The sequence below is a fragment of the Vulpes lagopus genome, chromosome 3 (assembly GCF_018345385.1).
Source record: "Vulpes lagopus strain Blue_001 chromosome 3, ASM1834538v1, whole genome shotgun sequence".
Classification (NCBI taxonomy): Eukaryota; Metazoa; Chordata; class Mammalia; order Carnivora; family Canidae; genus Vulpes; species Vulpes lagopus.
The window spans coordinates 64,392,045-64,413,642 of NC_054826.1; the positions used below are offsets into that span (position 1 = coordinate 64,392,045).

Genomic DNA, 21,598 nt, shown 5'->3' on the forward strand with positions numbered 1-21,598 from the left:
GTATTCCAGCTAGCCTTGAAATGTAAAAGCATGTGTTGGGGCACCTGGGTGACTCAGTCAGTTTAGCATCTGTCTTCTGCCTTTGGCTCAGGTCATGATCACAGGGTCCTGGGATCAAGACCTGGGGGTCCGGCTCCCTGCTCAGCCGGGAATCTGCTTCCCTCTCTCCCCCTGCCCTGTCTCATGCTCGAGTTCTCTCTGTCTCTCTCATGCTGTCTCTCTCAAATGGATAAATAAAATCCTTAAAAAAAAAAAAAAAAAAGTAGGGCACCTGGGTGGCTCAGTGGTTGAGCTTCTGCCTTTGGCTTAGGTCGTGATCCCTGGGTCTTGGATTTAGTTCCACATAGGGCTCCTGCAGGGAGCCTGCTTCTCCCTTACCTATGTCTCTGCCTCTTTTTGTGTGTCCCTCATGAATAAATAAATAATCTTTAAAAAAAAAACAAAACAAAACAAAAAAATAACAAAAAAAAAAAAAAAAAACATGCTTGAGTTGAAAAAGAAGTGGAAAAGCATAGGTCTATGAATGACTTACCTATGAGTATGGAGGCAATGTGTGCCTTTTTTCAAGTGAATAAAGACATTTTGGCTGTTGGTAAAAGAGGGGGCAATACCTCCATGTGAATTGCAGTGGAGCATTCACAACGTGCATGAAAACATTCAGTAACACTGGTGACTGGTTGAGTTGAGGGGGTGAATGGTCTCCCATTTGGATTTTTAGGAAGTTCTTTATTTTGAATAGAATTCAGCCAGTAGTGGAATTATGTTGTTGATTATTGGAAAGTATACATAATCTAGAATGCAGCATCTTAACAGTATCTGTTTTTCTGAATAGAGTGATAAAAAAATTCTCTTGTCCTGATGAGAAAAATATGATCCCATCTTGATATCAAAAATTTTTACTTAAGAGATATTTAAGCTTTTCATTTTTATAATGTCCCAAAGTAACTTGTGATTTATTTAGTAACCTGTTATTAAAATCTGTAGTTTTTAAATAATTGGTTTACTGATGGGGCAAATTTGGTTTAAATCTTCAGCTGGAGAAAAACATACTTTGACAGAGATTTTTATTTTATTAGAATCTAGACATACTGTATTTAGGGAAACAATGTATTTTAATGCTTTGTTTTAAATGTGAAAAGTAGTGGGAATTGTTCTAATGAAGAGAAAATAAGTAAGTTCAAATTTTATTTTAGTATCAAAGAAAACGAGGAATTAGTAATTTCAAAGCCTTTTAGAATTGGTTGACATCCTTCTGCCTTAGTTCTTATCTCACTTCTAAAGAATTGAGTTCTTCCTAATTTTTTTTTCCTGGTAAAATAGAACATGGTTATTTATTATTCTTTCTCAGGTCATTCATATAATTTTAACCCAGGCTCCTGATTTTAGTTTGTTTTTTAAGTTGAAATTTGAAGAAGCAATTGGTCCTATACATTTCCAGTCTTCTGTATAGTAATTGATCATTACATGATGACTGTGAAACATCAAGAAAATACTATATACTGTACGCCTGAGTATAAAGTGAGTTTTTTCTTAATTTGAGTCTATATGTAGATTCTTACTATAAATTTCTCTATGGCTTTATTTTGAAAAACAAAGTACGATTTGGCCAACAGCCCAAAACTACTTCAAACTGATAGTGAATGTGTAGTGAGGTTACTTGTTGGAGTCAGCAAGAAAGGAATCTAATAAATTTAACATATAGTAATTTTTCCTAGAAAAATTCCTCATAATTGTGCTAGATACTATGGAAAATAGGCCTTATAGTTTTCTATTCCATTTAACAAATATCAGTTTTAAGGAGTGCAGTTGATAATTAATAAATATGGGAACTGTGGTTTAGGATAAATTTGCAGTGATAGCATTTTATGTGTATTCAAAGAGTGCTATATCAAAAATTTAAATGGAAATGAAAATGATTGGCCTTTGAAAAGAGTGTTAGATGACTCAAAAATGACTCCAACGATAAGGAATACAGTGATGCCAAAGATGAGCATAAAGATTTTGAACGAAAGTGTTTTGTGAAACATGGAGGTAGGAGAAAAAGCAGTATTTCAAAATTATCATGATTTATTCATGCTGTTTTAAATATATATGTGCATCTAAATTAATTTAAATTGTATAATATTTGTTTTATCTATGTCCCTAAAAGTTTTTTTTAAGTTGGCCAGAAAACATCACTTTTAACTTTCTTAGAAATGTGGTAGTTCAACTTATATTTTGGATTTCTTTCTATTCATGGTTATGTGGTACTAAGTTTACATTTATTGTACTTCATTTAAGATAAAGAGTATCTATATAATATGATTTGAGAGTTCTGCCAAAAAGTGTTATGGCTTAAAGAAAACTAGTTACCTTGAAAGAGCTTTTAATTTTTGAGGAAGTTCATTTCTCTAATAATTCTCAACAAAGAACATGTGGTTATATGTAGATTAATTAAAATATAATTTGATTATTTTTTTAAAAAACCCTTAAAAATATTAACACCTCTATCCAACAAATGAGGAAGAAATAAAAACTCCAGCTTTTCAGGTTTTACTTTTATTTACCTAGATCCACTGATTAGTTTTTATGTTAATATATTAATAATGATCTATTTTTTATTAATTAAAAAAAATTGCAGCTGTACCTTTTCCCCCAACACATCGCTTGACATCTGAAGAAGTATTTGATATGGATGGGATACCCAGGGTTGATGTTCTGAAGAACCACTTAGTAAAAGAAGGTCGGGTAGATGAAGAAATTGCACTTAGAATTATCAATGAGGGTGCTGCCATCCTTCGGAGAGAGAAAACCATGATAGAAGTAGAGGCTCCAATTACAGGTACACTGGTTTATGTTTTGGATATTATTTTTTAAGATTATACCATTATTTAGTTGTCTGGATATAAGGCTGTTTACCCTTCAATCTGTGGTATATTCAGTTAATATTGCAAGGACATTATCTTGAATTTCCAAATTATTTTTTTTGTTTTGTTTTTTTTTTTTTGCCTGTTTTCAGTGAATAAACATGCTCCTAAGTAACCTGAGTGTAGAAATTGGTCTAATATACTTTTGTGAAGGTTTCATCAGTTGTGTTGGCCATAATTCAATTTCATTCAACAAATTCTTATTTACTTTGCTGTCAATTAGTAGGGGCAAATACCTCAATGTTAGCATAGCAGTCAATAGAAAGCATTGCCTTAGGATGGAGATTTCACTGCCACCATTATAATTTTGTAATCCTAAACCCGATGTGTGGCTTCCTAAAGAGGAAGTTTATAAATTTTAGGTGAAAATTTTGTCACTGACTACCAATTTCATTATTTTTGTTACATCTTGTTCTAGATTTTGAGCACACGAACACCTGGGTATACATCATCCCTGTTAGTACTCTTCATTGACTCTGACTTTCTTCTGAGACCTTTCTTGATAGAATTTACATTATCTCTTATGTAAAAGAAATTAGAACTTAAGTAAAATTTGTTATTTCAGAGTTTTTTTTCATATCTAATAATCTTCTTGTTTCAGTGTGTGGTGACATCCATGGCCAATTTTTTGATCTGATGAAACTTTTTGAAGTAGGAGGATCACCTGCTAATACACGATACCTTTTTCTTGGTGATTATGTGGACAGAGGTTATTTTAGTATAGAGGTAATAATCATATACTGTCATTTAATTTGCTTTTTAAGTGTTACCATAGATGATTTCCATTAATTCTTAGTAAAATAAGTTCCTTAAAATACCTATATTGGGTTCTTTTTAATACCTCTGCTATTCTGAAGTTTTTAGGTAAAATTACTGCTTCTTCTCTTCTGCTTTTCAAACTATTCTATTTTCTTTGTATTACTTTGTTTATGCAATTGTAATTGCCATATTTCCCAGTGGAAATTATATGCAAACTGAAGGTTCTTTATTGTCCTGTTATCTAGTGGCCCTAAGGAGCTAGTGCTATTTATCTCTCTCTCTTGCCCCTACAGGCATTACCCCATGTGAAAAAAGATTAATTGAATTTTCTCTGATTAAATAAAACATACTATAATATTTTTATTGCTTAAACCCTAGTGCTTCTATTCCACCTTCTATAGCTATTAAGACCCAAGTCTTTTGTGTATTGTGGAAGTATTCATTTCTTTTTAAAAAACTTAAGAGGCATTAAAATGACCTGTTGATCATTACTTAACAGTACATGGTTCTTTTTGCTCCTTTTATTTCTCTAATTATATAAATAAGGTAAATATGGAACAATTTGCATTTTCTAATATATGCATCTCTCTCTTCTTTTTTTAAAATGAAAATGTGGCCATATTATAATGTTGTTCTGTAACTTGCTTTTTTCATATATCCCTATACTGTGATGTCTTTCCAGGTCAGTATATATAAATTTATAGCATTTTGAATAGCCACATTGTATTCTATTGAATAAACAAACCACAGTTAATTTAATGGATTCTTTATTAATTATTTTATTAATAATAAAGAATAGAAACTCAAGGTGTTCTTAATTTTTTGCCATTACAAATGATGCTTCATTGAGTTAGGTTATTTATACATTTTTGCATACTTGCTAAATTATTTCTGGGGTAGATTCTTAGAGGTAAAATTGCTAGATAAAAGCTCTACTAATAGATAGTTGTGTTGAGCATTTATTATGTTCCAAGCATATCCTAAGCACTTAACACACATTGATTAATTAAATCCTCACAACATTATGAGGTAAGTACTGTTATTTTATCTGTTTTATAGATGAGGAACCTGAGGCTTGGAAAGGTTAAAAACTTCCCCAAGGACACATTGTTAGAAAGCAGTACAGCCAGTCTTATTCTAAGCCTGTACTCTTTTTTTCTTTTTTAAGATTTTATTTATTTTTCTTTTTTAAAAGATTTTATTTATTTATTCATGAGAGACGCAGAGAGAGAGGCAGAGGCAGAGGGAGAAGCAGACTCTTCCAGGGGAGCCTGATGCGGGACTGGATCCCAGGACTACGCCTTGAGCCGGAGGCAAATGCTCAACCACTGAGCCACTCACGCCTATTTTTCTTTTTAGAGAGACATAGCAAGGGGAGGGGCAGAAGGAGAGGGAGAGAGAGAATCTCCAGCAAACTCTGCACTGACCAGGACCCTGAGATCATGACCTGAGCTGAAATCAGAGCAGAGCCGTCTAGACACATCAGCCTATACTCTTAACCACTTCTCCCAGTAGACAATTGAAGCTTTATCTGGTGAATGTCCATGCTGGTTCCTGTTGTTTATATCCCCTTCTCCAGTATTTTTAACCTCCTTTCTTAGCTATGCTAGGATTCTTCATGGGGAAAGGAGTTCAGGGCTCTGTGGACCTAAATTCCCTAAGGAATTTTACCTCTGAGTTGTTCTTTATTTGTAGTTTTGTCATCACCCACCTCAAACTTCCCTCAAAGCTTCAAGGAAACTAGAAGATGGTCTTTCTTAACAGAAAAAGATAGAGGGCTTTGACAAAAACAACAAAATGAACAATTTTAGGAAGCTTATTGGTAACTAAACATATCGGTGTGTATGTCCTTGTATTAGAGTGTTTTGTGGTTGACTCTTAATAGATTTATTGTTAGAAAAGGAAAATAACTAAGAATCACAATAAGAAAAAAAGACAGGTAGAATTTAATAAGTATTTCCCTGGCTTAATTTCTTTTTTTCCTTGTGAATAAGATGAAGGTGTGAATAGTTACATTTTAATGTACCTTAACTTGTTAAAAATAAAGTTTGTTTTCTTTTTGTATAAAATTCAGTAAACCAAGTTAATTTCCATATGAAATGTCTTTCCTTTTTTTTTAAGATTTTATTTCTTTATAGCATTTTTAATAACCACATTGTATTCTAGAGAGAGAAAATAAGCATGAGCAGGGGGAGGGGCAGAGGCAGAGGGACACAGAGAATCCCAAGCAGACTCTGTGCTGGGCGTGGAGCTCAAGTTGAGCTCCATCCCATGACTCTGAAATCATGACTTGAGCTGAAATCAAGAGTTGGACACCTAACTGACTGAGCCACTGAGGTGCTCTGATTTTCTTTTTTTAAACCAAGTAAGTAAAATGTGAGTTTCTTATGTTAAATCTGTTTAGAGGGGTGCCTGGCTGGCTCATTCGGTAGAGCATATAATTCTTGATCTTGGAGTTGTAACTTTGAGCCCCATGTTCGGTGTAGAGATTGCTTAAAATAAAATCTAAAAATATATGTATACACACACACTTATATATAAATAATATAAATAAGTCTATTTAGAGAAAAGCATCTGCTAAACTGTTTAAAAATTCTTCTTATTTAAGAAATTATACTTTCTTTGAGGGGCATCTGGCTGGCTCAATTGGTAGAGCATGTGACTCTTGATCTTGGAGTCATGAGTTCAAGCCCCACATTGGGTACAGAGCTTACTTTTAAAAAAAACTTAAAAGTTCTTTTGAAATTAATAATACATTATATATTAGTTAACTGAATTTAAATTAAAAGATTTTTTTAAAAGGTAAAAATAAATAAAATTTTTAAAAATTATACTTTCTTTGAATCAGTTAGGTAATAAGCACCTACCTCATGTAAGGCAACAAACATACCAACAAAATAAACATAAAAGATGGCTATTGGCCTTCATAAGTCAGTGTGGCATAATGCTTAAGATCAGAGGATCAGAATCCTATCTGCATTACTTAAAAGTTTTATGATTTCAGATAAGTTAACTTGAACTCTGCTTCAGTTTCCTCATTTGTAAAATAGAGATAATATTACATACTTCATAGGGTTGCTTGAGGAATAAATGAGGAGTACTAAATATATGGTGCTTGATACATTGTAAGTAATAAATGGTAGATGCTATTATTTTGACATTATTTTATTTATTGATATACCTAAGAAGGATACCAATATGCTAATTGTTTTTATAACAAACAATCTGTAAATCTAAAGTAATTAAGTAGATTGACTCATTCAACAAATATTTATTACTCTGCTGCTATTTGCTAGGTACTTTTCTAGGGGTAGAAGATGAGAGGTGAATAAGATGACAAAGTCCCTGATTTCATGGAACTTATATTTTAGTAAAGGACAAAAAGATAATAAAGAGTAATAGAGATTGTAAGGACAATAGAGTTAGATGAAACAATTTAGCTAAATCAAAAGAAAAGGTAAATTCGTAAATTCACTTAAAATGTTTTCTTTTGCAGTGTGTCTTATATTTATGGGTCCTGAAGATTCTGTACCCAAGCACATTATTTCTTCTGAGAGGCAATCATGAATGCAGACACCTTACTGAATATTTTACCTTTAAGCAGGAATGTGAGTATTGTCATGAGAAATATTTTCATTTCCTCAGTATTCTTTTGGAGTGATAATGGGTAGTAAGACTTTACAGTGTAACATGTAAGAACAGATTTTGTGTCCAAATATATAAAGCTTTGAGTGTTATTGTCAAGAGTTCTCTAGTGCTTAATGGTGTTTTATTCAGATGTTTTCATTTCATTGTTTCCTATTAAGTTTGATTTTATAGCTATATTTAGAAATTGTTTTGAGTTTTGTATATAACTTTAATGTTTAAGTGATTTTTTTTCTAACAGGAAGAATAAAAACCAAAAGGAAAAAAATTATTGTTGCATTGGAGATTTTTGTCCCCCAATATTGAAGCTCTCTCATGAAGATTCTTAAATTATTCATCCTGTCATCATTGCAGATTGTTTCAAACATGCTATTAATGAACTGAAATCCTTAAACCTACAATGTTTACCCTATTTCTTTCTATTGTTGCTTCTAAGCCAGAAACAACAATATTATGTAGAGCAGTATTTGACTTTTTTCACACCTTTTAACTATGTGCTTATTAAGTTCATATTCATGATTATATTAAGTTTAGAGTTAAGTTCTAAAAGTAGAAGTAATTTCAGAATTATGGAGATTCAAAACATGATCCAGTAAAGATCATATTACTAGAGACTTCCAGTAAAAGGAGAAAAATACAGTGGGTGAGTAATGGCAGAAGGCACAGAGTCCTATAACTTCAAGATCAGGTGGGTAATCTAAATGAATAGGTTATGAATAATAACATAATAAAAATAAAAAAATAAAATAGTAAAAAATAAGGTAATAAATGAATAAAAGCTGAGACTTGGAAAATGCATACTTGACCAAACAGCAATCAGTTTAAAATTTTATTAAATTACAATGCTGGAAAACAAGGTACTACCAATTTGGAACCTCTGGTTGCTGGATATATATTTTCTCATATTTGAATGTTACAATATTTAAAAGGGGAAAAGGAACTAAGCTCTTTTTTCTTAGATAATTAATAAACCGCCCACCAAAGTTCCAGCAAAAACATGAAATAGCCAGAAATTTTAAAGATATAAAGGAACAAAGGGATGTATAGGTTAATCTCCTTAAAAGTAAGTGACAGATTTGGTGGAGTTTGTCTCTTGGCTTCATGCTTCACTGTCCATTTTAAGCATTTGTTGTAGATGAGAGGAACCCCTTTGTTCCAACATGAATAAGATATCTTCTTTTTTTTTATTGAGTGGACCTTGAGTTTTGTTGTGATGATGTAGTAGCCTTGCCTGTAACAACAAAGTAGTCACTGACTCTTAGAATAAAATAAAATATTATAACTATTTAAGTATAGTTCTGATTTAGCCTTACCTGGCCTATAAAGGTAGAGTTAAGCTGTTTTAGAGATTTTTTTTTTTTTTCGCAAAGATTTTGTTTATTTATGAGAGACACAAAGAGAGGCAGAGACAGGCAGAGGGAGAAGCAGGCTCCACGCAAGGAGCCAGATGTGGGACTTGATCCCCGATCCCGGGATGCAGGGAGCCTGCTGTGGGACTCAATCCCGGGACTCCAGGATCATGCCCTGAGCCAAAGGTAGATGCTCAACCTCTGAGCCACCCAGGCATCCCTGTTTTAGAGATTTTTAGAGATTTGACTTATTTAAGTAATATTTTATGATGATCTGCTGCATATCCATATTAAATTGTTGGGACAGCAAATATTTTGTCTTCATAAGACCAGTAATACTGCCTATTTTATTGATTCTCATAGGGCAAGATACTTCTCTTCTAAAAAAATTGTATCCAGTAAAATTCACTCTTTTTAGTGTTTAGTTCTGACTTTTGACAAATACATAGAACTGCCCACTACCACAGTCATGATACAAAAAAGTTTCATTATTCCATAAATTTCTTCTTCCTCCCTTTTTTATGATCACCCCTATACCCACTTTCAACCCATGGCCACCACTTGGTTGTTTTCTGTGTCTTATAGTTTTCTTGCCTTGGTTTTACTAGTCTGTCTATCTATCTATATCTATCTATCTTCAAAATGATCAACTAGTAATGTGATTATCAATTCTTTTTTCTTTTTCCTAGGTAAAATTAAATACTCAGAAAGAGTCTATGAAGCGTGTATGGAAGCTTTTGATAGCCTGCCTCTTGCTGCACTTTTAAATCAACAATTTCTTTGTGTTCATGGTGGACTTTCACCAGAAATACACACACTGGATGATATTAGGAGAGTGAGTATATATTGTAGTTCCGAGATGATTCCTATTTATAGTACTTTGTTGGGTAGAGAGTAAAAGCTTCAAACTTCTCTTCACTGCGAAGATTAGGTAATGGTAAAAATTAATATACTAATATTTTAAGGAAATATCTTCTAACCATTCAGAACAATATAGTATGGACAGTATTCAAAGTTGGTACCACTTTCCTGTGTCCATTCTATTCTCACTTTTTGACAAGTTATTTCTGTTCTTTGTGTCTTTCTTTTCTTTCTTTCACAGTTAGATAGATTCAAAGAGCCACCTGCATTTGGACCAATGTGTGACTTGCTATGGTCCGATCCTTCTGAAGATTTTGGAAATGAAAAATCACAGGAACATTTTAGTCACAATACAGTTCGAGGATGTTCTTATTTTTATAAGTAAGGAAAAATATCCAAGATTAAACACATTTTAGTTGTTAAAATAGTAAATGTTTCATATAGAAAACCATTATTTTACTTAATTTACTTTTTTTCCCCCACAGCTATCCAGCAGTGTGTGAATTTTTGCAAAACAATAATTTGTTATCGATTATTAGAGCTCATGAAGCTCAAGATGCAGGGTAAGAATTCTGTTTCCCTGACCCAAATTAACACCTTATGTACAAATCAAACTTAGTAACTCATGATTGATGCTTTACGATGCATATTAAGCTATTTGTTTTACAGCTATAGAATGTACAGAAAAAGTCAAACTACAGGGTTCCCTTCATTAATAACAATTTTTTCGGCACCTAATTACTTAGATGTCTACAATAATAAAGGTAAGATGTTGTTGATAAAAAAATTGTTACACAACTTAGCTTTTTAATTGACTTATTTTTTTTTTTAAATAATAGAAAAGAGGCATTGTTTGAAACTGTAACTATCCAAATCTCGTTATAAAAAAGTATAAGATATAAGGGAGGGGAGAGAACAAGAAATAAAAATCCAAAATGTGAAACTTAAATAATATGTGACCATTCCACAACTTGTTGCTCATAAAAGCTATCTTATAAAAGAATGTTCTGAATTTAGTCAAGAAACCAAACATGATTTTCTCAAACTCCCCTTTCTTAAATCTTTCCCCTTATAATCAAGAGAATGTTTTCTTGTTACATAAAGCTGCTGCTGCTGCTTTGACCATTTTGTGTATTTGCACTGTATAGTTAATTTAATTTAGTTTATCATGTTTCTTGTTTAATGTTCACTGATCTAGATTCTCTTTTCCTTCCTTATTGCCTACTTTTACCTCCACAGTCTTATCATTGCACTCTGAAGATTATAGTTGAACTTTGATTAATTCACTCTGGCCTCCTTTCAGGGATATATTCTTCCCTTTCTTTTCTTTTTACTGTTCTTTCTTCCTTTATTTCTTAGCATCTTTTTTCTTTACCTTCTATTCCACTAGTTTCCATTCCCTCTTCTTCTTTCCAGGTTTGATCTGTCTATAATAATTTGATTTCATTTAACTTTGAACATAGATAGCTTATTGACAGATAATACCAAAGGATCTTAATCTAGTTAAGTGTGTGCCAAAGAAATTGAAGATGAGCTTGGGTATGTTTATGTAGTTCACATTTTCAGAAGAGGAAATTAAGAAGCCAGCTCCTGTTCTGTCTTGACATGTCTGGAATTTAGTTGACTATGCCATAGTTTCTAGGGTCACTGGAGCAGATGTGCCAGGAGGAAAGAACAGAAGGTTAAAGACTTTTAAAAGTATTAGAGAGATAATGAGGTCATTGCTAAATATGGGTCATGAAGTTCAAAAGAGAAACAGAACAGTTTCTTTGATTATTGGAGATGATGGTTAAAAGATTAAAACATTTGCCTGAAATCAAATGGTAGCATGCTATATGGTAACTTTGATACAGAACATGTTACAAAACTTAATACTGTATTAATTACCAAAAAACCCATACCATTGACTGAGTTGTTCGTCTTCAGAAGCTAGTGTTAGTGCAACCTCTAAGGATTATGCCAGTACTAAAATATTCTTTTAAATTCTAGTTTGGTTTACAAATTTCAAAATTTCTAAGGAAGTCACCTAATGATGTGTGTCTTCACTTTTAAGGAGAAATGTATCTAAGTTTTGACTTCATTCTCAAGAACAGAATAGAGTGCTATATTTAACTTTCTACCAGTGCTCTAATACCTCAACTATGACCTCTCCTTGTCAGTGTTGCAGGACTTAGTGTTCAGTGCTCAGTTGATTATTGTCTTATTGGTTGTCCTCTGTTAGTTTGATTTACGGGGTAAAGGGATCACTTTTCTGAGTATTCAGAAAAGAAACTCAAACCATTGAATCTGTCTTGTCAAAATCAAATGTCTCTTAGTAATGGTTAGTCTGTACATTAGTGTTAATGATTTGAGTGTTTACATGGTATGGATATGTTTGTAATGTTTCATTCCATCTGTAAAGCAATTTTCTAGATTCTCTCTCTTGTTTTAAAGCTGAAAACTTGGTATCATTCCTTAAATTCTGAGGCTAAGTTTAAAGTACTTTTATTTCATAAGGGAAAGAGTATATTGCTTGTGACTATGTATTAGCTAGAATCCCAAATCTTGGAATTTAATATCTGCATTTTTGTGCTTTTCATTAAAACAGAAAAAAAAAGGAACCATCTAATTACTATAATGTCTACAAAGCATTTTACAATTTTTTTTAATACTTTCACGTGAAATACATTCTCTGATCGTAAAACAAACTTCTGAGGTAGTCAAGGTGGACATATTAGTCCTATTTTATAAATGAGAAACAGGTCAATTAAATGATTTACCAAGCATTACAAAATTAGTATGTGCTAGAGCTTAGATTAGAATCTAACCCAGTATTCCATAAAATAATACAACCAGTGGCTGAAATCTATGTAGTTAATTTAAGATACTATTTCTTTTCACATACTGAAACTTCAGAAAGATACTTGTAATTGAGATGAGTATGTTACCCTTGGGTTATTTGGTTAAATACTTTCTTTTTTGGTATTTTTAATGGAATTTTTTCTTTGAAAAAATATTGAAATGAGATATTTCTTTGTACTAGTTTCACTTGAATTCCCATGTTAAATGAAATAAATACATTCATTCAATCATAAAGAACTGTTTTTTTCCCTGGGTTTTGTTTTGCTTTTGTTTTTGTTTTTTGCTTTATTACCATCAGCTAGACTTTTTAGGTTGCCCATAACTAAAAAGATCCTTTTAAATTCCTCCAACTTGTATGAACTTTTAAACCTAGAAAATTGCTCATTGCCATTCTATGTTATATCTAAAAATTGAGTTTTCACAATTTTGGATTTAGTGCATGTTCGTCATTGATTTATAAAGTAAAACATTCTAGAAATAATCTGGAAATTTCATTAATAATAAGTATCTATCTGACTATGCTCTACATAAAAGTGTGTTAAAAACAAAAATGCATTATTACTAAAAATTAGTTCCTGTCTCCCTCTACTAGTCCTCATTCAGTTCACCCCTTGATTCCCCACCCCTTTAAAACAGTATTTATTTATTTATTTATTTATTTTTTTGCTTTTATATGTGTTAGAGTTTTGGAGCTAAAGACAAATTGTTACATTCACATTCGAACTTATCTTACAGCTGCTGTTTTAAAGTATGAAAATAATGTGATGAATATTCGACAGTTTAACTGTTCTCCACATCCTTACTGGTTGCCCAATTTTATGGATGTCTTCACATGGTCTTTACCATTTGTTGGAGAAAAAGGTATGATTCTTCTTTTTTTTTTAATGTTTTATTACTGTTACATTTACTCCAGTTTACTATCAGAGGCACATACTTGCTAAAGGAAACTGAAGTCTAGTTTCACTGTGGGTTCAGCTCTACTTGTGTCAGTGGGTGTGGATATGAGAGCCTCAAAGATATTTTGGTTAGCTGTTTATAGCCCCCATGTGAGGGTGTCTGGGGGACTGGGAGAAGACTTATAAATAGCCTGATGTTGTCTTCAGCTGTTGGGTTTTCTTTCTGTTTTTCTTTAGCTTAAATCTTTTATGAAGGAATGGAGGGATAGCTTTGCTTTGAAATGGACACTTCTGCGCATTTTAACACCACTTTTGGGGGATGTCAGAGCAATTTATGGGGGAATTTAATAACCCTAGTTTTGGGTAGTGTTAGTCGTAGCATTCTATACCTTGAAAATGATAAAGAGAAATTTAGGTTCAAACCTATTACTACTTCTTGTAAAAATATATATATACAAATTTAGTGGTATTGCTTTCTGATAATCTCCAATAATAATGTATTAGTATAGGGGCGCTTGGGTGGGTCAGTGGGTTAAGCATCTGCCTTCGTCTCAGGTCATGATCCTGGGATTGAAACCTGTGTCAGGCTTCCTGCTCAGCCTACTTCTCTCTCTCCCACCTGCTTGTGCTCTCTCTCACTATCTGTCTCTCTCTCTCAAATAAATGAATAATCTTTAAAAAATAAAATATTAGTATATACTTAATAGGCTTTTTAAGAGAACATAAATGCTATTTAAGAAATTTTGGTTTTTTTTCTAGTTGTGTAGAGTTTTTAGGATTTCCTTACTTTATCACATTCTTCTTTTCCATTTTAGTGTTAAGTTTTCCACAAGGCAATGCCTCAGTTTCCATATGTGGAAAATAAGAGTATGAGAGTACAGACATGATTTTAAAACTGTTTATATCTCTATTTTTTCTCACCTCTTCCATGTTACAAAATGTTCCTTTCTGTTTGGGATATGTTATTTCTGCCAACATAATTTGGAGTTCTAAAATACAGAATTATTACTTAAACTTTATATGTTAAACAGATTTTTTTGAAATTTGCCTTTAGTCTTCATCAGTTACTCAGTAGGTCACCATTAAGTTAATATGGAGATAGAATTACCCACTTTAGCATTTGAGAAGGGGGCCAGTAAAGGGCTTAGGTGCAAGGGATGCATTACACTTATAACCTTCTATCTTTGGTATATGAGAAATAGTTCAATCATAGCATCATCGGGCTAAAGGGAATTTAAGAATTCATCTTGCTCATTCTCCTGCCTTCAGGCTAGACTGCAACTCAACTATTTTAATGTAATATGAGTGGGGTGGGGGGGTGGAAAGAAAGGAGAGGATGAGGTAGGAAGAAAATGGACATTTCACAGATTTTAATTTGATTCCCTAATACCTCCACAATAAGGAAATATTTCATTATTTTTAGTCTAAATATTTGTGCTATGAATGTTTAAACAAGGAAAGACATAGAGATAATAGCTTTTCTCAACTAATGTACCTATCGAAAATCAGGACATCATAAAATTTTAGAATAGTGAACTTAATAATCATGCAGTCTGGCTCCTCCTGAGAGATGAGGAAATTTAATCTAGTTTCTGTGGATCTGTCGTAAGTGAAGATGGATAATCAGTAGGTTTCTATCTGTTCCTACATTTGATGTCTGCTACTAAGTAATCTTTTGTTCTTTTTTTTGCCACTATAAATCATCTTATAAGATGAGGAAGTATTCAAACCTTTTGACCATTTTTGGGTTTTTTCCTGTGGATCTTTTCCAAAGTATTCATGTCTTTCTAAAAATATGAAGCTCAAATTTGAACATTATGCACAAATAGAATCTTAACCAATCTTGAGCACAGTATGATTTTTTCAGACTCTTTGCATATTCCATTTTATTACCTGTTAGCCGTTTAGATAGCCTAACTACTTGATTCTAATGAAAATTTTCTTCTTTTGTGAGTAGCAGCAAATGTGAAAATTTTCTTCTTTTGTGAGCTTCAGTTGCTCAGTTTGATATCAATTGTCCCACTTTGAAAAAGCCAGTTTGGGGACACCTGGGTGGCTCAGCGGTTTGGCACCTGCCTTTGGCCCAGGGCATGATACTGGGGACCCGGGGTCAAGTCCCACATCGGGCTCCCTGCGTGGAGCCTGCTTCTCTCTCTGCCTGTGTCTCTGCCTTTCTCTCTGTGTCTCTCATGAATAAATAAATAAAACCTTAAAAAAAAAAGAAAAGAAAAGAAAAAGCCAGTTTGACTCTGATCCAGTCTCTGAGGAGCAACTAACCTAAGCCAGATGCTTCCTTAGAGGCTGATTTAATCCTAAAGTTAGATGAAATCTGTGGTTTTTAACCTTCTGGTGGCTTTTTTTTTTTTTTAAGTTTTTTTTTTTATTTGAGAGAAAACGTGCATGTGCAAGGGTTACACATGTGCAAGTTCGAGGAGTGGCAAAGGGAGAGAGATTCCTCAAGCAGACTGTCTGCTGAGCGTGGTGCCTGTTGTGGGGCTGAATCTCATTATCCTGAGATCATGACATTAGCTGAAATCAAGAGTTGGATGCTTAACCGACTGAGCCACCTAGGCACCCCTGGGACTTTTTATTTCTTTAAAAAAAGTCCTGTGTTGGAAAATTTCCAACATATACAGAAGTAGAGTGAATAATATGATGAGTTGCTACGTACCAATTACTTAGCTTGAACAATTATCAAATCATAGCCAGTGTTGTACCATTTATATCTCCATCCACTGTTCCCCACCCCACACTTTAATTATTGGATCATATTTCAGCTATTTCTTTTGTAGCTATAAATATTTTAGAATGAATCTCTAAAAGGTAAGGACTCTTTCTTATTATTAAAGTAACTACACAAAACCTTTTATTAATTTCTTAACACATACCCTTTTGGGAATCTGGTGAAAGTTATGGACTTTTGCCCCAGAAAAATTCATGTACAAATATGTGTACATTTGTACATAAACATAACATTTTCAGGATGCTCATAGTGAGCATCATGCTGAAGTGAATTGGTAAGCCTCTCTCAGGGCCTTCTGGTATACTGGCCCCAATTTAAGAACTCTGTTCTAGAGGATCCAATATAGTGTGATCTTTCATAGAAGGTCATACATGTAATATTTATTCATTTAGTAGATTTTGAGGGGAAAGTCTGTTATATTCAAGTTACTAAGGATACAAAAACACAAGATCTAGGCCTTTTAGAGGACTTAAGATATATAAATAATGTTAATGTGTGATATGGTAAGTGCTCTAGAGAAACATAGTTTTGTAGGAATTGAGAGGAGAGGTAGATTATATTTGTCAAAGTAGTATTTGGTCAAAGTAGTACTTGGTCAAAGTAGTATTTGAACCAAGGCTTGAAGAATGGTGGAACTGGAATTGTGCTGGTAGATATGAGCAGGAGAATTCTGGGTAAGGGAACTTACTAAGCCTAAGTCAGAAAGCAAGAGAGCATAAGGCCACTGACAAATGTTGAGGGGTTCAGATTGATTCACAGTTATGATGTATAGAAGACAGTAGTATAAAAAGAATGAAAAGTTAAGTTGGGGCTAGATCATGAGGATCTTGATCACCACACAGAGAATTTGGAACTTTGGTGGGAAGCAATTGAAACAGAACATGACCCTGATAATCATTTAGAAAAATTGGTGAAAAGGACTGGAAAAAAGACTAGAAGTTGGGAGATCTGTTGTGAAGCTCCATCAAGAGTCAAGTGGAAATATAATGAAACCCTAGTAGCATTAGAAGTAGACATCAGGGAAACACCTGAGTGGCTTAGCGGTTTGGTGCCTGCCTTCGGCCCAGGGCGTGATCCTGGAGTCCCAGGATCAAGTCCCATGTTGGGCTCCCTGCATGGAAACTGCTTCTCCCTCTGCCTGTGTCTCTGCCTCTCTCTCTCTCTCTCTCTCTCTGTGTGTGTCTCTCATGAATAAATAAATAAAACATTTTTAAAAAGAGAGAGAGAGAGAGCAGGGGAGAACTGCAAGAACTATAGAGGTAAGATCAGTAAGACATAACAAGATTGCATGTTGCAGGGGAGGGATGGTTGAAGTTGATTGAGTTGGATGTTTTTAGTCTGGTAATATTGCCATTAGCATTCTCTGATGAAAACCTGTTATTTAAACAACTCCTCAGTCTAGTTATACTGCTCTTGATCTTCATTGGGATTGCTTAGCCTTTGACCTTTTTATTTTCTTAGATCCCTCCTTACCTCTCTTCTTCTTAACACACCTTCAAACTCCTTTCTCTCTTTTTTTTCTACTTCATTTATCTTAAACATCTTAGCTCTAATAAATGCAACCATCCATTTTCTCCATTCTTATAGCCAGGGTATAAAGCTCTGCTAGAGATATGAAGTGGTACCACCCTTTGATTGCTAGCATTGGCTGGGCTCTTGATAGTACCCCAAAATTCTTTGTGTCACTAGTCTTCTTCCTTTTCCTTTCCCCCTTGGACATATTCTCAATTTAATTTTTTTTCTATTAAATATTCTTTTTGTAGCCACTTCCCTCACTCTTAGAGGAAACATATACCACTAGTGGGAGCTTTCTCTATGTACTGCTCCTCTGCTTTATAAATTGCACTCACCTTGAATTCTTGTCTTGTTGAAGAGCTGACCCTTCCATCGACAGCTAATCCTTCTAATTTGATTTTGGATTCCATTATGCTTCTACTTTTTCAGGAAACTTGCTTCATCTATTAGATCTTCTATATCTTTAAACTCTCTCTACTAAGTTCTTTCATAAATTGTTCAAATCCATCTGATCTTTAAGGATAAAAGACATTTCCCCCTTTGTTATCTTTCTTTGGCTACTGCTATGCTGTTACTCTCTTGCTTTTTCTTCAGAGGATGAAAAGTACTATATGCTAAAAAGCTACTATTTATTATTCATAAATGACTTCTGGACCTTAATGTGTCATACAAAGTCTCTTTGGACCTTTCTTACTCTTTCTTCAGCCTCATTTCTTTATTTCTTGTCTTAGTCCCTGTGTTCTAGCCATAATACAGAATAACCAATTCCTGAATATGTTATGCTCAATTAAGTTTCATGCCTTCATATTGTGTCTTTATTTTTTTTTTGTAGCTTTTTAAATGAAAGTTTTATTGAGATATATCCCATACAGGTAACCTGTCCTACAATTTAGTGTTTTTAGTATATTTGTGCAGTTGTGCAATGATCACTAGTCATTTTTGAAACATTTTCATCATCCTCCCAAAGAAGTCCTGTGTCCATTAGCAGTCACTCTCCATTTCCTCCTGCCTCTCCTTGCTGGCCTTAGGCAATCATTGATTTATTTTCTACCTCCATAGATTTTCCTAATCTGGACATTTCATATAAATAGAATTGTATAATTTGTGATCCTTTGTGACTAGCATATCTAATGTTTTCAAAGTTTATTCATGTTGTAGCATCAATTAGGACTTTGTTCCTTTTTGTGAACAAATAATACTGTATTATATGAATATACCACTTTTAAAATAAATTTATTTTGGGTGTGGAGGGTAAAGAACAGTTTATTTGAATTCCAGCGTAGTTAATACACAGTGTTACATTAGTTTCCAGTGTTACAATATAGTGATTCAGCAATTCCATATGGTATTCAATATTCATCAAGAGAAGTGTACTTTTAATCCCCTTTACCTATTATACCCATCTCCCCAGCCACCTTCCATCTGGTAAACCATTAATTTGTTTTCTACACTTCAAGTCTGTTTTTTGGATTTTCTTTTTTTCCCCTTTGTTAATTTTTGTTTGTTTGTTTCTTAAGTTCCGCAGTGGGTGAAATTGTATAGTATTTGTCTTTTTCTGATTGGCTTATTTCGCTTAGCATTATAGCCTCTAGATCCATCCATGTTGTTGTAAATGGCAAGATGTCATTCTTTTTTATGACTGAATAATATTCCATTGTACGTGTGTATGTATGTGTTTGTGTGTGTGTGTGTGTGTGTGTATTTATACTTATTTATCCATTCATCTTTTGAGGGACACTTGGGCTGCTTCCACAATTCAGTTGTTGTAAATAATGTTGCTATAATCATAGGGATGCATATATCCCTTTGAACTAGTGTTTTTGTTTGGGGGTAAATAGTAGTGTGATTATTAGATTGTAGGGTAGTTCTATTTTAAATTTTTTTGAGGAACCTCCATATCTTCCACAGTGGCTGCACTAGTTTGCATTCCCACCGACAATGCAAGAGGGCTCCTTTTTCTCCACATCCTCACCAACACATGTTGTTTCTTGTGCTTTTGATTTTAGCCATTCTGACAGGTGTGAAGTGATATCTCCTTGTAGTTTTGATTTGCATTTCCCTGATGATGAATGATGAGTATTTTTCATGTGTCTCTTAGCCATCTGGGTGTCTTTAGAGAATTGTCTGTTTATGTCTTCTGCCCATTCTTTTTTCTGCCCATTTTTTAATTGGATTATTTGGGTTTTGGTTGTTGAGTTGTATAGGGTTTTTTTAAATATATTTTGGATACTAGCCCTTAACAGATATGTCATTCGGTAGGTTGCATCTCATTATGGATTTGTTTGCATTTCCCTGAATGATGAGTGATATCGTATACCACATTTTGTCTATCCATTCATTAGCTGCAAGACATTTGTTTCCACTTTTTAACTATTATAAATGTGCTGCAATGAACATTCATGTACAACTTTTTGTATGGACATATGTGTTTATTTTCCTAGTAGAATTCCTGGGTCATATGGTAACTTTATGTTTAACCTTTTGAGGATCTGCCAAACTGTTTTCCAAGGCAGCTGTATAATCATACCAGCAGTGTATAATGGTTCCATCTTTTTCATATTCTTGCCAACATTTGTTATTATGTATATTTTTATTATAGCCATTATTTTGGATATGAAGTTGTGTCTCATTATGGTTTTGATTTGCATTTTCCTAATAACAGCTTTGAATATATTTTTATGTGCTCTTTGGCCATTTGTTTATCTTCTTTGAGGAAATGTTTATTTAAATCCTGTGTTTATTAGAAAATATTTTTTAAATTGAAGAATAGTTGATATACAGTGTTATGCTAGTTTCAGGTGTACAACATAGTCATCTGACAATTATGTACACTATGGAATACTTACCATAAGTATAGTTAACTACCTACCACTATACAAAGCTATTACAATATTATTGCCTATATTTCCTATGTTGTACCATTCATCCCTGTGACTTATTTTCTTTTATAACTGGAGATTTGTACCTCTTAATCCCTTTCATCTATTTTGCCTATCCCACTGTCCTCTGACAGCCATGAGTTTGTTCTCTGTATTTATGAGTCTATTTCTGTTTTTGTTTTGTTTTGTTTTTTAGATTTTACATATAAGTGAAATAACATGGTATTTGTCTTTTTCTGTCTGACTTAATTTCAGTTAGCCCAGTACCGCCTAGGTCCATCCATTTTGTTACACATGGCAAGATTTCATTCTTTTTTTATGGCTGAGTAATATTTCATTTTGTATACATGCCACATCTTCTTTATACATTTATCTATCAGTGGACACTTAAGTTGCTTCCATATCTTGGCTATTTTAAATAATGCTGCAATAAACATAGGAATGCATATATTTTTTAGGATTTGTTTTTTTTCTTCAGGTAAGTCCTCAGAAGTAGAATTATTGGATCGTATGGTATTTCTATTTTTAATTTTTTCTAAGGAACCTCCATACTGTTTTCCAAAGTTACTGCACCAATTTGCATTCCTACCAACAGTGTATGAGTTCCCTTTTCTTGACATTTTCACCAATACTTTTTTCTTATCTTTTTGATACAAGCCTTTCTGACTCACGTGAGGTAATATATCTCATTGTGGTTTTTTTTTTTTTAATTTTTATTTATTTATGATAGTCACAGAGAGATAGAGAGAGAGGCAGAGACACAGGCAGAGGGAGAAGCAGGCTCCATGCACTGGGAGCCCGATGTGGGATTCGATCCCGGGTCTCCAGGATCGCGCCCTGGGCCAAAGGCAGGCGCTAAACCACTGCGCCACCCAGGGATCCCTTAAATTTTTATTTATTTATGATAGTCACACAGGGGGAGAGAGAGAGAGAGAGAGGCAGAGACACAGGCAGAGGGAGAAGCAGGCTCCATGCACCGGGAGCCCAACGTGGGATTTGATCCCAGGTCTCCAGGATCACGCCCTGGGCCAAAGACAGGCCCCAAACCGCTGTGCCACCCAGGGATCCCTGTCTTTTCACTTTTTTTTTAATTTTTATTTTTTTGTCTTTTCACTTTCTTGATGGTGTCATTTGAAGCATAAAAGTTTTAAATTTTGATGAATTCCTGTTTTGTTGTTGCTATTGCTTATGTTTTGGGGTTGTG

At 33.7% G+C, this 21,598-nt stretch overlaps 1 protein-coding gene across 7 annotated transcripts in view; it reads left to right on the plus strand.

The window, feature by feature from the left end:
- Positions 1–21,598, plus strand: part of PPP3CB (protein phosphatase 3 catalytic subunit beta) — a 51,451-nt gene that overhangs the window by 10,571 nt on the left and 19,282 nt on the right. For all 7 annotated transcript variants that reach the window (XM_041750798.1, XM_041750803.1, XM_041750800.1 and 4 more), the window contains exons 2-9: positions 2,621–2,821; positions 3,508–3,632; positions 7,162–7,273; positions 9,349–9,494; positions 9,762–9,901; positions 10,006–10,083; positions 10,190–10,284; positions 13,097–13,222. In XM_041750798.1, the coding sequence (XP_041606732.1) occupies positions 2,621–2,821; positions 3,508–3,632; positions 7,162–7,273; positions 9,349–9,494; positions 9,762–9,901; positions 10,006–10,083; positions 10,190–10,284; positions 13,097–13,222 (1,023 nt within the window). The remainder of the gene's footprint in view (positions 1–2,620; positions 2,822–3,507; positions 3,633–7,161; positions 7,274–9,348; positions 9,495–9,761; positions 9,902–10,005; positions 10,084–10,189; positions 10,285–13,096; positions 13,223–21,598) is intronic.